The 17,845-nt window shown below is 35.6% G+C and overlaps 2 protein-coding genes and 1 pseudogene across 2 annotated transcripts; 1 reads left to right on the top strand and 2 right to left on the bottom strand.

The window, feature by feature from the left end:
• Positions 1–731: 731 nt before the first annotated feature.
• Positions 732–5,336, bottom strand: LOC130806097 (ribosome biogenesis protein BRX1 homolog 1-like). The gene is made up of 8 exons (XM_057671026.1): positions 4,968–5,336; positions 4,727–4,868; positions 3,765–3,843; positions 3,481–3,605; positions 2,945–3,046; positions 1,733–1,801; positions 1,553–1,651; positions 732–1,199 (listed from the first exon to the last, which is right to left on the bottom strand). The coding sequence occupies exons 1-8, from the start codon at positions 5,180–5,182 to the stop codon at positions 1,068–1,070; spliced, it is 963 nt and encodes a 320-aa protein (XP_057527009.1). The 5' UTR covers positions 5,183–5,336; the 3' UTR covers positions 732–1,067.
• Positions 5,337–6,805: 1,469 nt separating this feature from the next.
• On the bottom strand, positions 6,806–14,326 carry LOC130806096 (centromere/kinetochore protein zw10 homolog). The gene is made up of 14 exons (XM_057671025.1): positions 13,653–14,326; positions 13,393–13,530; positions 12,959–13,132; positions 12,657–12,818; positions 10,972–11,205; positions 10,761–10,898; positions 10,405–10,497; positions 8,849–8,944; positions 8,515–8,643; positions 8,323–8,400; positions 8,054–8,212; positions 7,501–7,651; positions 7,329–7,411; positions 6,806–7,237 (listed from the first exon to the last, which is right to left on the bottom strand). Exons 1-14 carry the CDS (start codon positions 14,214–14,216, stop codon positions 7,154–7,156), a joined length of 2,283 nt encoding a protein of 760 aa, XP_057527008.1. The 5' UTR covers positions 14,217–14,326; the 3' UTR covers positions 6,806–7,153.
• An 857-nt stretch (positions 14,327–15,183) lies between these two features.
• Positions 15,184–17,678, top strand: LOC130805815 (beta carbonic anhydrase 5, chloroplastic-like; annotated as a pseudogene).
• Positions 17,679–17,845: the final 167 nt, after the last annotated feature.

Raw genomic sequence — 17,845 nt, 5'->3', positions numbered from 1 at the left:
GACTTGCTATGACAAGTTTTATTTTTAAAAAAAAAATAAATTAAAATAAAATGTCGAAAAAAATGTTTAATAAAAATTTATGATTTTTTTTATTATTTAGAACTTTTTATGTCAAAATGTTTCTCTAATTTAAAATTAATTTTTAATTTATTTTTTTGGTGAATTTACCTACTACAACAGATCATCGGATTACCCAAGTTTACTTTGAACAAACACTCATTAAAGTTGAGATTATTCATGGTTAATCAATATGTGAGATTATTGTAGGAAAATTGTGACAATGTTGAATTATTATAGGTAATTTTTTCAATTATTAATAGTATCTATAGAGACAATTAATTAAGTATACAATCGAATTACTAGAACAATTTTTAAAGAAGCTAAATAAAAATTTAAAAAGGATTTATGGGGTTGGACTTGGATCAGCTAACTAATAATATTTGTATAAGGTTTGATCTTTGCTGTTGTTGTCTCAATGAATTTGCTAGTTTTATTATTAGTAATTTAATTCCATGTGAGATGAAAAGAAATAATGAGTTTATTAATCACATTAAGACTCGCTTACAAGATAGAAAATTTATTGAAGTTTGTTATGAACACGACAATTTGGATTTGGGTAAATAAAAGCCCACATTTTGTCTAGTCTTATTGCTAATTTTGTGTTGGTGAATCAACTAATAATAACAAAGTTCACGAGTTTCAGCTACTTTCGACACTTTCCAAAGGAGAACTTCGAACAAACGAACCTATATTCAAAACAAAATACTTTACCCCATCACATCGTAAATTCAATCCGACAACAAATACCCGACCTTCAAATTCGAAAATAATGGTGGATATCAAAATCTTTCATACAAAACATGAAATTCATACACAGTTGTTCGCAGAGGCTTACTCCACTACATGATTTTGTTCAAATCTAATAAACTTCTTAGTTCCAACTCTGCTAGCACGCTTCGGTGTTCCAGTTCAAAAGATGATAAAAGGAAGAATTTCCATTTGCTGTGTAAAATATAATCTTTGATGATCTATTACCACTACGAAACTCGATTATAGCAGATTATGAATCACTCTTTCCACATATCTGCAAGCTCATCACGCTCCATTGGGTTAGCCAGCTCGTGCATTTTCCTCCTAGTCTTTGCTTTAACTTTTTTGGCGTATCTGCCAGCCTTCTTCTTCTTCTGCAAAGATCGTATCTGCAGCGCAAAACATTATCGAATAATATGAGAACGAAACTATTATTTGAGGATTGATTGACAACATGACAAAATTGAAACATTATTTGAGGGAAAAAAAATCAAAGTTTTATAAACAATATCCTCCGTTTTTATCTATTATTACGCTTCACTTTTCACGCTTGCAAACACACAAATTTGAGTGATTAATATCTAGAATTATCAATATAGAAAATGTATATTATAAGGTAAAAGTACATTTTATGACGAAGCTAATAAAATCCCACATGTTATATTTGTATAAATCACTAACGTAAGTCATAAGTAATTAAATAAAACGGAAGATAGTATACAACCGTCTAAGGTCATCTTACCTGATTTGGTGAAATATAAAAGGGATTCTCATACAAAGTTGGACCGCCAAAGCTTCCGCCAAATATTTTTATGGGGTTTAAACAGAACCTCGGGCCAACCTATCAATTGAAAGAACCAAATCAATTGAACTTTCACGAAAATGAGAGATTCCGTAAGCATTGTAGTTCATAAATTCTAACCTCGGTAAGGGTCATCTTGTCCAAGCCGCCTCTGTCCATTTTAGTTGATTCATTATGTGGAACAGTTATCTGTTAAAGCCAGAGAGAAAAATATGACGAGGGATAAATTTTCGTAGTTATGCAATTCGTTCAAGACCAAAGTCCACACTATTGTAATAGCTTCTGCCGACAAAAAAATTTAGGCCATAGAATATTCAAATCTATTGTAATAGCTTCTAATCCTCTGGTTACAAAAGTTCGTGATACAAGAATCCAGACAAAGAATACAGGAATCATTCACTTCAATTTACACTACTGTTGAGACTTTATTGTAAGAATTTTAGAAGGTACAATTCCTATTTTTAGAAAAGAAACTTCATACGCATATATTAAATAATAGAAAATGATGAGTGCGCTTTAATAAGCACAAAACAATATGACCAACTAGATGGCCTTTGATGGATGCTGAACTACAAGAACACATAAGAGAACAGTCTTGGTGGCCGGAATAACAGTCCAACGCATACTCTGGGACGTGATTACGTGGGATACAGCGATAACGGACATGTTTGACTATCATAGTTGCAAATCATAAAGGCTAAAGCATACAATTGCACTCACTAAGTCAAAGATGATATCCAAATTCATAGTGCAAAAATATGGTTTCGTTAATGATCGTGGTAACAGTCGCAACGCGAATGATTTTACGGTTGATGCGGCCTATAATTCAGCCACGGTAAACTCAAAATTCTTTACAATACGGTGATATGGCCTAGTTTTTGGACCATGCTGATCCAATATAAGGAATATAAATAATTGAGCACATATAATATTAACTTTTTTTTAAGAGTCAAAAAAATCTCAACAGGATGCATGAGAACCAAAATTACCAAATAGAACAGATTCAAGAAAATAGAAGTTTGATGAGTATAAGATATTAGAACGCTGAAAGGTCTGAACTCTGAAAAATGAAACATAATCAAATAGGCAATAGTAAACCCAAAACAAATATGGCTATCATGTTAAACAGCAGGAGAAAATAGGAATTAAACAGGAACAATATTACTATTAACTATCTAATACAGATGAAGCAACTACCTATTCACAAATATGGTTACAACAGCTTAGCGACAACAAAACCATTTATACCCCGACTATTAGATCAACAAATAATCCCTACAACACTTTGACAAAATGTAAAGTAATCATTAGAGAGAAATATGTAATACTAACCTGATAATTTCTAAACCAAATGTGGTTATCAAGGATTGAAAATGCAAAGACATGATCATAAAAGGGCTTTACTTTCCTGTGATCTTTTGGAGTCTGGAATATCTAAGGGGAAGAAAACAAAAAGATATCAAGATAAGGAAGGCAAGACAACAGCAAGATACACAAGACTATGATTATAGGTAGGTAAGAACAGCTAGTCATTTACAGTAAACAATATCAACAAGTGCAGGGAGAGAACAGTAATATATACATCATTGGATTAGCTGATGAGTGCAACTAACATGTTGCATCACTCTACATACAGATAATATACAATCACCCAAAACTAAAAGTACGCCTAAATGACAGGTTGAGATGATTGAATAAGTTATTTAAGTATCACAAAAGGGAATTGTTTTTGTCTTGCTTTGAGTAGGCTATAGACTGCCCCATAAGGGGCGGCACATAGTATGATACTTCTATCGGATGATTCAACATATGACTCATAGATATACTAGAAAGTAGAAACCATAAAAGAGAAGAAGAAATCAAAGTACCTGCAAAATCAACTCCTTCAAAAGCTTCCAGTGTGGTTCCTCGTCAAAATTAGCAGAAAATGTTAATAGAGGGCGGGAACCTTTCAAATGGTTACCAGTAAGCTTTAATTCTTCCATGGTGTGAACTAAACAGGGAAAAAATAACTAATCAGGATGATACCCTATATAATCACAGCAAAGACAATAGAAAGAAACAAGCATATTTGGAATTGACAAGAGCAGGAAATTGCTGAACCATATAGCACCTACATAAGGACCTTTAAAAAATCTACTTAGAAAATTACCTGCATTTACCAAAAATTTTACTGATGGACCATTTGGGCACTTGGCCATCCACAAGTAAAGATCTTTATGTTTCCTGCACTGGTGGAGATAGGAGAGAATAAGCAATCGGTAAAACAACCATATAAGTAATTAAGCAAGGAAAAACGTTATTTTGAGAAAAAAATTACACTTCTACAAAATTTAAGTATCAAATTGACATAAAGTTCAAGTTAACATAGCTAAGTAAGCATCAAACATTGAAACCAATATTTTTGCTGTAAACGGTCCCTAAATATCATTATACTAGCGTCAATTGTAACTAACAACTTTTTTTGGATAAGGTAAACATCCTTGATCTGCACTCTCTCATCGCCCAATCACAAAACCCAAAAAAACACCTGCCCTCCGACCTCCATCCCATTGTATTCTCCTTGAAATATGGTATCAATAACCACCTACTCCTTAGGTTAGGGCCCAATCATCAGTATGTTTGTAAATTGCTAGCTTGAGCAAAAAAACTCAAAAGTGGCTCAAGAAAGTGAGAACGTAATACCATAATACTCTGTTTGCTTTCATCTCTGAATACTTTTCCACGATTATCAGGTTCATATTACTTTTCCACGATTATCAGGTTCATATTACATTTGATGGATAATGAATTTATACATATTGTTCTACTAAAATATTCAACCAAGAAACACTTCATAGGTATTCAGGTATTTCACAGAAAAGATTAACAGCAATGACAAAAATAAATGCAACATGCTGATGAAAACTCAAAAAAAAGGGGTAGGCATCAAGATTCCAACATTACCATACCCCAATACCATTAAAGTAAGAGTCTGATGTACACAACATTACCATTTTTGGTAATAACAAAAAGGTTCATTTAGTTGACCATATGTGGCAAACTATCATCTATAACATGATAACATCATGTAAATAAGAAAAGCACAAAGAATAAAAAAAATAATAGTTATACCTCAAAAAACAAGCAGGAAGAGCAACTCTTGAGCTCCACGAGCTCATTCAAAGTTGCACCTTTGCTCTCCTTAGATTCAACCTTATTATCTCTCTTTGAATGCGGTAGAAGTGACGCTACATTCAACATCAAATGTCGATACCTGAAATTTTCAACAATCAAACAAATTCACCAATAAATTCCCTCGAAAATCATGCAAAATGTAACAAACCACCAAAAGGAAATGAAGAAACAAACCCACCTGAAGTTAATTCGACGAGAACAAGTGATAAGAACCTTCTCTTTGTTACGAAAAACATCACCATTGCCAACTTTTTCTCTCTCATTTTCTTCATTCTGGGGTTTGTTTTTCCATCCAAACAATGTTCTTTCGGGCCTTTCTGGTGCGATATCATTCTTCTTTGATTTTTCTTCTGCTGAAACTAGGGTTTCCGTATGCTTTCTCTTCTTCCCCATTTCGTATTTTTGTGGTTTTGATCTTTTCTATTGAGATGGAGAATCGAGGTTTTGTTATTGTAAGGATTTTGCTAAAACCCTAATTTTGAGAAATGGGGGTTAGGGTTTTTCAGAACTTCGCAATTCCTTAAAATGGGCTGAAGTTGACGAGGCGCAATGGTTATAGTGGGCTTTAGCTCCACGTCTTCTATAAGATTGTCTTAAGAATCTATAATCGGTCAACTTTTCTAATTAATTGTGATTGTCTTACTGTTATATGATCTTTTATAATTACTCAATTTTTCTAATTAATTATTTTAAAATTGTAACATGGGTCAGCCCAATAGAGATGATATCACCATACCCGTCTCATTAAACAACAAAGAATCACAAATTGTTGTGAGAGACGGTCTATTCGAAAAACGCATTAGATTTAATGGGCAAAATTGCCCAATTCATACAAATTAACGAGGAAATAAAAATATAGGATTTTTGTTTTGAAGTCGTCTCTTTGAGAGACGGTCTCTCACAAGAGTAGTTGACAAAGAATTCTCATATTGCATTCTCCCGTTGTTGCACAAAGTTTTCAAAACACACCAAAAATGTGAATTTTACTCAAGACTTATCTTGAGCTTCGGCTCAAAATTTTCAAAACCTTTACCTTACTCTTTATAGGTTCCATCAGGATATCCGAATTGATAAAACCTTTTAAATGTAGCCAAAATCGTGAGGTGGGGTGGTAAAGACGGTGACGTCATTGAAGAGGATGAGTTTGATTCCGAAAACTTATGAATAATAAAAATACGACAATGGGGCATAATAGAGAACTTGTTTTTGGTACAAGATTATAGCATTTTAATCAACAAAGTATAGCACAGCATGGTGTGGTAACACACCTCAAATGATGTGAGTTTTAGCTATATTTATATTTGGTAAACAACTAAAGTTAATTGAGATAGTTGAAAGGTGCAAACCCATACAATAATTAAATGGATAGATAATATTAGGGATGCAGGCTGACCGGGTCTAATAGGAGATCCGCCTCATCGGGGAGGGGATGGGTCCCGGTTTGATGGGTCATGGGGCGGGTACGTGTATAAAATTCATACCCACCGCGGGGATGGAGATGGGGATGGGTTTTAGGTGATACCCGCCCCGCCCCGTACTGCCTCAAGATACCCGCCTCAAAATATTTTTTAAGTCTTTTGCTAGTTTCCGTTTTCTTTCCCGTTTTGTAAATGCAATATCTTCTTCGTCCGGACTCGCATTTGTCTTCATAAAAATGGTTAAAAGAGTTCAAAGTTGTTAATGATGAGTCGATTGGTATTTTAACTAGTTATTGATATTTATGTAATAATGTTATTAGTTTTATAAAATGATTGCATATAAATATGTGGCACAGATGGGTATTAAGCGGGGATTTGACGGGTGGTGGGGCGGAAAAAATGGGTATTACACGGGAATGGATACCCAAATGGGTAGTGGGGCGAAGAAGGTTTTAGATACAAACCCTACGGGACGGGGACGGAGAAAAAAATTAATACCCGCCGCAGGGATGGAGATGGAGATTGTATTAACAGATGGGGATGGGAATGGTAATTTCAATACCCGCCCCGCCCCGTTTGCATCCCTAGATAATACCAGTTGAGAACGATGTAAAATGCACACTATACAGGAAAATGTATTTACAAGCTACAAATACTTTAGGAAGAAGAAAGTAGCAACAATCTATAATCCTAAATGTTCAAAAAGCAAAATATACAAAGTCAAAGACATCTTCCCGATCATAATAACAATGCTACAAATCCTTCTTGTGTGGGAGGATGTCTATCCTCCCAAAAAAACCGAACCAAGTAAACGAAATGGGGAAAAATAGAAAACGACGATGATTTCCTTCATAGGTCCGAAAATGAGAAGACTGTATATGATGAAAACTTGCTAGTTCGAACTACATGAAGTGAATTTATGTTACTTGATACAATTGACATTGTTTTAGAAGTTGATTCTGTATATTCTGGCCAAGCAATCTCTCCGCAAGGACGAGTCCGTAAAAATGGCTTTAATAAAATCGACAACCTGTAGTATATAAATTCACACTGTAAATACTATAAATTTGCCAAAACGCTCTCGAGAAGTCAGTTTTTTCTTCAAAAAAAATTTAGCTTACTTCTGTTAAAACGAATCCACAACCATACAAGTCTCCACATTCCCAAGCTTCAGTAATGGACTTCAACGACATATCCAGAAGTTCTAAAGAGCACAATAACATACAAAACAATCAAACGATCGATAGTTGCAAAAATGCTTAGGGAGGGAAAGAGGAGCGTATAGCACTATACCGGACAATTTTCTAATTTTTCCCAAAGATGGTATATCTGCTTCGAGTGGGCGTGAAAAGCTGTTGTCAGATTTCTTGTCAAAACTGACGGTGCTCAGGGCCTCTAGCAATGGTGACAAACTCCCCAGCAATAACTGAATTAGTCTTTGAAGCTGAAGACACAATCACAAAAGCTTCAATGAATTTAGGAGCAAAGACATGACAACATAGAAACAAAATGCAGATGTCGTCTCGATTGTGGTAACAATCGGGGTGTTGATTTGTTTAACGGAGGTGAAATGTTGACTTTAAAAATATTTATTTTAAAGCTTATAATAATAGACCTTTAGAAATCAGAACCTAATACATATTAAAAAAAGATTATAATGACTAATATGTTAGAATAACATCTTATAATGGTTATTACTCCATGAATTTAAAACATAGATTACATAATGGACTTTCAAGGAACGGTAAGCATAAAATCCATTATAAACCGGCTGTTATGGAACAAAATCACCTTATTTTTATTCCATGCAAGACAGAAACAAAATGATAATCAATGTATGACTCACTTGAAGAGTTTCTTCTGCATCTATATCATCTAGGAGGAGTATGTCTTGTGTAATCCGTGAAAAAACAGATTCCAGAACCATACACATAGACTTTTTGTAAGTGGAAGGCAGTAACACAGGCTCCCACAGAATGCGAATTTTTTCAAGGATGAAAATGACCTGATAGAAACAAATTTATTTGAGATCACAGAAAACGCAAAGTAGGCTGAAAAAGTATTTACCAGTACAAATAAGAAAGAGTCTTGCCAACAATGGCAATGTCCAGTTACCCGTTCTAAACTAAACTTTGTAGACTCGTATTGTGGCATTTGATGGGTATTCTGAAATCCGTCAGCACCATCTATTGCCTAAAGATCATGATATTACAGAAGGGAGAGCCTCAACTTAGTGACAGTTTCAGTTTTTCCAGCAAAGATAAAATATCTAAATACACATTTTTATCAGTACTACACCAACCATACCTCTCTCAAGTTAGAAATAGTAATTTGAATGTGCTGATGAAGTATGTTTTCTGCCAACAGCTGCAATCTGGGAGCAATATCAACAAATATGGCATGCTCTTTCAACAAGCTAGGAAAGTCTGGCCGGTACTGTAAGGAAAAGGGTAGGTGCATAAGCTAAAGAGATTAAAGGAGTGAATGATGAAGAGTAAGCAAGGGCCAAGGAGTGACAATGCAGTGGATAAGGGTGACCCAACCTTAGTATCGTCCAAAGTCCAAACTAATAATTCAAAGCGTTAACAGAAAAGGAGCAACATTCAAGATATACAGATACACATCAAAAGTTACTTCATACCTCAAATGCCAGGCCCAGAATTTCCTGGGAAAGAAACAGACAGTCATTGTGCATAAGAACAGCAGCCTGGTTGATGCTGTCACGCTGTCTCTCTAACTTCACAAGTAAAAATCCGAATTTAGATAAGTTGAAATCATTTCTTAAACAAAAACCCTAAGAGCAATAGTTGTCTGGCAACACTAGATGAAAAAAGTGATGTGTATTACAAATATAATAAAATCTACCACCCCAAAAAAAAAGAAAATACAAAGTAATAAATTCCAATTTAATCAAAAGATTATTCGGTCATATAACTTTGAAAAAATCAAATTAACGAAATTAATTTGCTGCTTAGTATTCTGAATGTCAAAAGGTTAAGTAAAGAATATAACGGTAAGTCGGCAAAAATTTTGAAACTCAATGAATCAGCCATTCGGGATAATTGGTGTTCTTCATCCCTATGACGTAATGGAAGTGGGTGTTTTATTAGAAGTGGAGGCTGGAGGTAGGGAGCTGTGACAGAGCCTAAAGGTATGTAGAAAGACTGGAAAATACAACAGAAAAACTCGGGTGTCCAAATGTGTTCCAAGTACATGCATTTATAATTCTGTTTTACACAAAAATGTCATCTCATTAAAGAAAAAAGCCGGGTGAGGTAAAAGATTATATCAGGTAAAATACATACTGACTGTAAATACTCGTTTCAGCAAAACACAAAATTTGGCATGGAAAACTAAAATATATAATTCAAAATAAAGACGCAAGGAGTCTCAGAGTAGCATAGATAGTGAAGCCAATATGAGAAAAAACCGTTTACTACTTTACGTAGGTTAGATCAGGTGTAAAGAAGACCGATAAATGCAATAGTCACTAGTCAGAAAAGTGGATGGTTGAAACTTTGAGGAGCTTAGAAGTTAGAACACAAAGAGGTAATGTGGATACGACGTAAATAATTAGGATATGTAAGAGCATTTCACAATGAATAGAACGAACGGAAGAGAATATGTAGATGATCCTTGGAATTGAACTTTTAGTTGTAGATAAGTATTAGATAGAGGAAATAAAGTATAATCTCATGATGATTTTCCACGTTGATTTGTTTTTGTTCGTGTAGTCGACCACATGGGATTAAGGCTTTGAAATTGTTGTTGGTGTAAAACTAAAAATTAGTTTCACCTGCAGTCCACCTAAATTTTTAAAAAACTAGATGAGGCCACTTAGTAGCATTGAGGTAACACAATGTTGTATGTACTCCGAAAATTGCACCAGCAACAGAAGAGCAACACAGTCAGACTCTGAACACATTGAACATAGAAAGAATCATTTTCCGATGTCACCAAGCTCTCTGAAAAACTGAAAAAAAATAAAAGAAAAACAAACAATCTTCCAGGACCCTCACAGAAAAGGTTCCAGATAAAAAGGCTAAATCCAATAAGAAAGTTCATATTCCAAAAGCATCTGACTTTTCAGGTCTCTAAAACTGTCAGTCCTTGAAAAAGGGACAAGTATAATGATGCATATGATTGAGGATACTCAAAGACAAACCAATGGTTGAATAAACTCCAAAAAGAACATACCTTAATTGGAATGATAGCTTCGTACAACAAAAGAACATCCCTTGCAGCATGATAAAATTCTAAAGCCACTCGTGGAGATGACAAGCAAACATCCTATAGAAATCCATAAGCAAGTTAATAATCTACTGTGCAATAACATAAAATCATAAATATGCAATGCAAAATTAGATGGCAAAAGCTCCGAACTCCACAGAGTGTTTGAGAGGTGATCAGAAGTTCATTTTATTCCATTATAGGGATATAGGGATCAGGAGCTTATTATCCTATCATAATTCATCCACACAAAAGCTTAATGTGATGAAAATCCTGAAAAAAGACAATGAATGGAGCAAAGAAAGCATATATAACTATCTTACTTGAAGTGTTTGATTCACTAACTTCATTAATTGACAAGCAGCATTAGAGACTATACACCTCTCTGATGAAAAAAGCAGACTGATAACACAATCACTGTTTCTGGTATTTTCGGCATTAGGTCCTTTGTAGCCGAGCTCCTGAATGTTGAGTGTCAATACATTCACCCAAAGAATGAGCACACAACATCAAGGGGGGTTCAATAAGACTTACTTCAGGAATAGTAAAGTCACATCGTATAATCAACTGCCTAACGTTTGCCAGCAATTCAGTCTTTTTCCTCACAGCAAAGTGCAGCTCCACATTATCAGCAAAGTTGCTTAGTCTTTCATCATTCTTGTCAGACTCTGAAATAAACATGAACTCCTTTAAAGCTGTCTCAAACTCAGCAGAAGAGTTCATGATCTTCTGAAAATCAGCCAACTTAGAAGCGTCATCAGGAACCACCTGTAGAAGCAGAATATAAAAAAGTCAACCCTTCTAAGAGACATCACTCTAAGAGTTCGACACAAGGGGGCTGTTTGGTAGAGGAGTTTCAGAAAGGGAAAGTGAATCAACACCCTTGTTCCCCATAATTTGGTTTAAAAGGTGACTTTTGGAGTTTCCTTTCCCTCATTCTCAGTTTCCAGCACCCTTAAGTACTCCACTCCAAGTCCCTTTCCCCACCCCGAAAAATATTAGCATAACCTTCAAAATTTTCACTACCATCATCATTAACAACAATGCTAACACCTGAATTCCATGAAATGAGGCCCAATACGTGAACAATAATCTAAATTCTAAACCAACCCACGTGATAGTTCACACTTATCCTCCTCATGCATTCCTGTCTCTTGTCATATTCATCTCATCCAAATCATCTTTGGTTTCGCTCTTCGTTTGAAAACTTCATGGTTCCAACCTTCCACCTTTCTTAAAGGGATTGTTTCCAATATTGACCACTACCACGAACACAATCTCACCTCTTAATACAACCCACACTCAATGTGGTTGTGCCAATCCATCATTGAAACTGCCGATCAACAATGGCGGCATCAATCTATCATCAGCAACACCAAAATAACTTGCTACCAGCTTCATTAACCAATTTTAACTGTACAGACAGTTTCACCACCAGCAGCCACTCAATTCTCATCAACAATGATAAATTTCAAGATAAACCCAAAAAATTGAGTAAACACTCAATTGACATTGCTTACACTACCAAAAACGAGTTTGTAGCTTCAATAATGCCATTACAATCATAAGCGTCGAGCACTGTGTAGATTTGATGGTCTTAACCCCAAGAACTGGAATTACTCATCAGTTATGCCTTTTGGGTTTCTCAGGATGCTTCAGACCATCTTAGAAGAGAAAGATGGGAGGTCTAATATGAGGTTGTTGGTGAGGGTGGAGGTGCTAGTGCAAAAGTGGCGAATGAATGCTCTACAGGTGGTAATGGCATTAAGTTGAACAAGTGTAGTGTTTCATTGTTGGCCCAACCAAATAAAGTGAAAATTTTGGGATTTAATTTTTTTTACTCAACTTTCTTTTTATTGATTCAATCCATTCCATCCCAGTGAACAAAACATCCCCCTAAAGCTCTTTAAACACTTCAAGCCAAGATAGAAACAAAAGAATATTCTCCAAAACAATTAAATAAACCAATTCTGACTCAGCATGCAAGGAAAAAATCAATTAAATAAACCTCTATGCAGCCAACACTGACTCAACAATCAGAAGGTGATTAACCTTCTTGACCATGTGGCTACTGCAGTTGATAGTGATGGTAGAAGTAGAACACTAATGATTCAGCACAGGTTTTAAGGCTGCATCCCAAAATGCCATTAAAATGTACATACAGTGAAATCAAGTATAAATTAAACATAGATAATAAAATGAGGTGTATGCAAGCAGACCTTGGAGAAGAAGTTAGAAATAATAAGCTCAGACATCCTTGGCCACGTCAATCTTCCAAAACAACGCGTCCAATGACCATTTTCAAGGCATACGTGCTGGTAGATAAATTTAACAACTTCCGTCATCCTTGAGAACAGAGCATTGCAATCCAAGCCTTCTATCTACACCCAAATAACAAGGGTCAGTCTAATTGCGTAAATCATAAATTACTTAGTGCCAATCATCAACCCTCCTTAATGCTCAAGGGCATAGCCAACAAAGACCAAATTGATAAAACTAATAATTCCTTCATCGGCTTTACCTTTGTCTCGGAATTTGGAACTATCTTCAAAATTGCATCCCCACTCTCTTCCAAACTCCCAGTAGACTCTTCAAGAAATGAGACAGGGGCCTTTACATTCACAGCAGGAGCAATAGCGTGCTTTATAAACAAGTCAGCAGTTCTTGCAAGTCCATAATCAAGTATTCCTAACACCTACAAAATGAAAAAAAAATCGCACTCAATTTATAACATAAATTAACAGCAATTCCAGCAATCACAGCTGATTCAATGTCCAAATCAGTTTGAGGTAATTTAATAGATTTGCATTTTCACAGTATTGTCAGCTGAATTTTACAGTAAAATTTACATGAATGTTATCAATAGCATACAAACCCATTGAGTTTACAATGAAAATTCATAAAGCACAGTACATTGAATAACATTGAACTGCATTGATCGTAGCAAAAACTTACATCCATGGCTTCAAAAATAGCAGGTAGCTGGACTCGATGCGCCTCACCAACATCAGGACAATAAACGACCCGAATTCGACCAATTTGAGGGTCAAACCTCACAGCATTATCCATAAACTTGACAAGCAAATCTTGAATCTACAAACCCAAATGCAATTCATCTATAAAAACGAATCATCACAAAACCCCAATAAATAAAAACCCTACAAACATCAAAAACCACACAAAACAAACAAACAATTAATCAATCAACTGTTTACCTCTTCAAAAGAATTCATCAATTCTTTCCTAAGCAATCCATAAACAAAAATTTTCTCATTTTCTCTCTCCTCATCAACACTCCCAATTCTCAACTCCCCTTTCAAAGCCCTAATTCCTTTCGCCGCTACAACAAAATCCCCAACCCTAATCAACTCCTTCAATTCCCTCAATCTCTCACTTAACCTAACAATCACCTTCAAAATCGACAACTCATTCTTTGTCACCTCCAAATCAGAAACCCCAATTCGAATCTCCTTCAATACAGACTCAATTTGAGAAAAACAATCATCATCCGGAGATAAAATTGAGATAAGAGATTGAAGATTAGAGGAAAGAGAAAGGGATTGAGAGAACGAAGAGGAAGATAGAGAAAGAAGGTCGGAGAAATTGGCACGATTAGATAGGATGTAAGATTGAACTTTCGACTTGATATGGTGAGAATGAGAATCTAAACGATCGATGAGAAGACGAAGATCTGGAGCTGAAAGTTGGGATGACGGATCATCAATGTCGGGAGTTGAGAGAAGGTCCCGTACGTTAATGGTGTTGAAAAAATCATCCATGGCGGATGCCGGGAAACGGTTGTTCCCGGTGGGTGTAGAAGATTTTGATGCGATTTGGAGAATTGTTGTGTACTTGTGTTTTGCTTTGCATGGAGGTTTTATTGATGAATTGACTCGACGGGAAGTATATAAAATTTAAATTAAATTTGTTAAATTTTTACATAAAAACAAAAGTCGGGTTTTAATTCAAAATATTATACATGTACTTAAAAAAATTTTACCGATCACATGTAGAAATAGGATTTTTGGTAAACGGTTAATAGCTAGTAGCTGATAACTGATTATAGAAACTACTTTGACTAGTTGATTTTATTAACTGGTTTGACCAGCTGATTTTGAATTTGCTACTATGAGCAGCTTGTTCAAAAACAGCTTATTTATATTATTAAATGATTCCAATCAGCTAGTTCACTAAATACTAATATTAGCTGGTTTGACCATCCAACTCTCTATTTATATCAAAATAAGCTAAAATTGCTCAATAAGCTACTTTGTCAAAAACCCCCCAATTATACGTTCAATATTCTATTGAACCACCCCTAATTTGGGTGTTTTATTCGAATTTTTGTCACTCCAATACTCCATTCAATACATTTGTGTAAAACCTCCGATTGGGCTTTATAAATTAGTTCACTACTAAGTGTTTGTATTGCGTCTGCTTTCTACAATCATGGCGGTTTAGATTAGTTCACTACTAAGTGTTTTTTCTGTGAAAAGAATGGATTCTAAGCATTGTAACATAATTCGCTTGCTATTTTGCATTTTGAATTCACAACTCGCTCGAAATGACTTAAAAATGGTCTGAAACCAACCATAGTTTTTTTCCCTTTCGATTTACGATTCTCGAGGAGAATAGCGAATCATGACTCGCTTGAAATGACTCAGAAATGGTTTGAAACCGACAATAGTATCATTCCCTTTCGATTCATGATTCTCGAGGAGAATAGTGAATCATGACTCACTTGAAATGACTCAGAAATGGTCTGTAACCGACCATAGTATCATTTCCTTTCTATTTACGATTCTCGAGGAGAATAGTGAATCATGCGACGCTCAATTTAAGTCACTTACTGACTGAAAGTTGTGGAAACAGTTTACTGTGATCGCTTGTGCAGATTCTAGAGTATGCCCGTCCAACATCCTTGGATTTCAACCTGGAGACGCTTTCACTGTTCGCAATGTAGCCAATCTGGTGCCTCCGTTTGAGGTAGTTCATAACGCTTCTTAACTTTACTGTAAAGAATAATGGCATACACCGAGAATCTCAAATGGTATATAATTGAGGCATTTTTTGTTCTTGTGAGACAAAAAGCTGCTCTTGAATTTTCTGTCAACACTCTTCAGGTATCTTCCACAAACTTACATATTGAGACTTTTGATCGGACTTCAGGATCTTTGAATAAAATAGACCCAGAAATTTACATAAACACTAGAAGAGGTGGCGAAGGTACATGGGGCGCCCGACCCTTGGTCCATATGCATGTTCAATAGAATTTTTAATTTGTCCTTACTAATTTGTAAAAGGAAAAATTACCGTAAATAATACAGTATTTCAACTTTTTCGCTTCAATAATACCAAAATTTTAATTAGCCATGAATAATAGTGACTACGGGTTGTTTTCCTTTAGTATCCCAAATTACCCACAACCTACTATACATGTCACTTAGGTAAAAAAAATATATAATTCAAATAAATAAACAAACAAAATCACCCACCCTCCCCCTTCCCCCACCGTGCCCCACCCTTTCCCACCATTGCAGCCCAAGTTGCCACCCCAATCCCCTCCCCCTTCTCACTACGACATCCACGCGAACCTCGACTTTCATGCGAACATGGCTGCACCCAACCCAACACCACCAACAATTGACAACGCCAAACCTAGCACCACCACAAGTTAAGCACCAACGCCTACATCTAACTGCCAAGGGTCATTCGAAAACCATATCCTTGTTATCACTAACAATAGTTATTTGGTTCAAACGGCTCATTGAATCATGTGTGCTTATTTATGTGAAGTTACATATGATTTTTGCTACCAAGGGTCAATCAAAAACAACTTCTTTATTATCACCAACAAGGGTATGATTGCGTATATCTGACTACCCAAACGCCACTTACGTGGAAGCCAGATTATGGCATTCCGGCTATTGAATATTGTTGTAGCAGTGAACAGTTGAGGATATTGAAGGTGCAAAATCAGAAATATTGACTACTTAATCAATAAATTATTGTTTACATATGTATGTCTTGTGTGTTAGATCATGCCAAGTTTATTTTCATCTTGCTAGGTTGAGAATATTCTAGTTGTTGACCATAGTCGTTGCGGAGGCATTCGTGCCCTCACGAGTCACGAGTATGCAAGATGATGAAGATTCAAGGTTCCAGGTTTAAACTACACTCTTTCTTTGACATTTCCAAATCTAGCCCATCGCTGCCCCCCTCTCTCAAATATTAAAAAAAAACGCCGAAAGCCTTAGAAAGAAATGGCTAGGACAATAGCTTGTCTTTAGCTTACTCTAAAAAGCATAGTGTGAAAACAAGGCCACATCTCATCACACCGGCTACATTGTAAAAGTTTATTGAAATAATCAAACTAATATTTCTCATGTTTTCTAGTTTAAACAGATATTCAGGGTTATTATAACCGCATCATTTTCGTTACTGCACTACCAGAGTTACATGATTCACTAATTGCCTCATGAATTGTGAAACTAAAAAAAGTATATTATGGTTGATTTTAGAATATTTTTGAACCATTTTGAGCAAATCGCAAATCCAAAAGGCGAACTAACTAGCAAATTATGTTTCACTGCACACTACCATGTCATTACCCCAAAAGATCACCTTGATATTTCCCGTGTTGTAAAGGTGAAAAAAAAACATGTTTTGGGCCATTTCAAGAAATATCTCATACTTTCAACCGATACTTAGCATTACGACAACCACATCACTCCCGATCCCATCACCATGTTACCGCATTTTTGCATTATGCTAAGAAGTGGTAATATTTAACTAATGCTATGCTCTTTTTGTTGCTAGGAGCTTCATTAGAAGTTGGGTTCTTTTTGGCAAAAACGCAAGGCATACCACCAAGTCTGTGGCTTCCAACCTCAATTTCGATCAATAATGTCGACATTGTGAGAAGGTTTGTGAAAACCGAAATCTCTCGATTATGTACAGAATTTTTTGTTCATACGGTCATACATAACAACATTCAGCTTTCCGTATCCCCTTGTAAACTCCCTTTCTTGTTCGACTCTTCTACAGGAATCAATCAACCATTCATTAAGAAACCTGCTTACGTATCCTTGGATCAAAGAAAGAGTTGCGAAAGCCACACTTTCTCTTCATGGAGGTTACTACAATTTCATCGATGGAACATTCAAAAAGTGGACTCTTGATTACAACCATGAGGTCGATGATGGTCATACATGCTTAATTAAATGCTGGGAATTTTGAAGCTAATTCGTCCTTCGTTCCTCACTGCACCTTTTCAAATTCTTGTGCCTCGATTCTTTGTATTGTTGTATTGTGCTTCGGTTTTATGCTCGATTTTCTTGAAGAAGAACAATTAAGTTCTAAAAATGGAAGAGATTGAGCATCCTTCCCAATTTGTGTTTTTTTAAAT

Source organism: Amaranthus tricolor, chromosome 2 (assembly GCF_026212465.1).
Source record: "Amaranthus tricolor cultivar Red isolate AtriRed21 chromosome 2, ASM2621246v1, whole genome shotgun sequence".
NCBI classification, from domain to species: domain Eukaryota; kingdom Viridiplantae; phylum Streptophyta; class Magnoliopsida; order Caryophyllales; family Amaranthaceae; genus Amaranthus; species Amaranthus tricolor.
This window is presented reverse-complemented; position numbering and strand designations above follow the sequence as displayed.

Coding starts and splice junctions, on each gene's coding strand:
- LOC130806097 (XM_057671026.1), bottom strand. CDS start 5,182: ATGGGGAAGAAGAGAAAGCATACGGAAACCCTAGTTTCAGCAGAAGAA. Junction 3,606..3,764: donor AAAATTTTTGGTAAATGCAG/GTAATTTTCTAA, acceptor TTCCCTGTTTAG/TTCACACCATGGAAGAATTA. Junction 3,047..3,480: donor TGAAGGAGTTGATTTTGCAG/GTACTTTGATTT, acceptor TCTTCCCCTTAG/ATATTCCAGACTCCAAAAGA.
- LOC130806096 (XM_057671025.1), bottom strand. CDS start 14,216: ATGGATGATTTTTTCAACACCATTAACGTACGGGACCTTCTCTCAACT. Junction 11,206..12,656: donor TTTCTAACTTCTTCTCCAAG/GTCTGCTTGCAT, acceptor CTGCTTCTACAG/GTGGTTCCTGATGACGCTTC. Junction 7,412..7,500: donor AAAAATTAGAAAATTGTCCG/GTATAGTGCTAT, acceptor TGTGCTCTTTAG/AACTTCTGGATATGTCGTTG.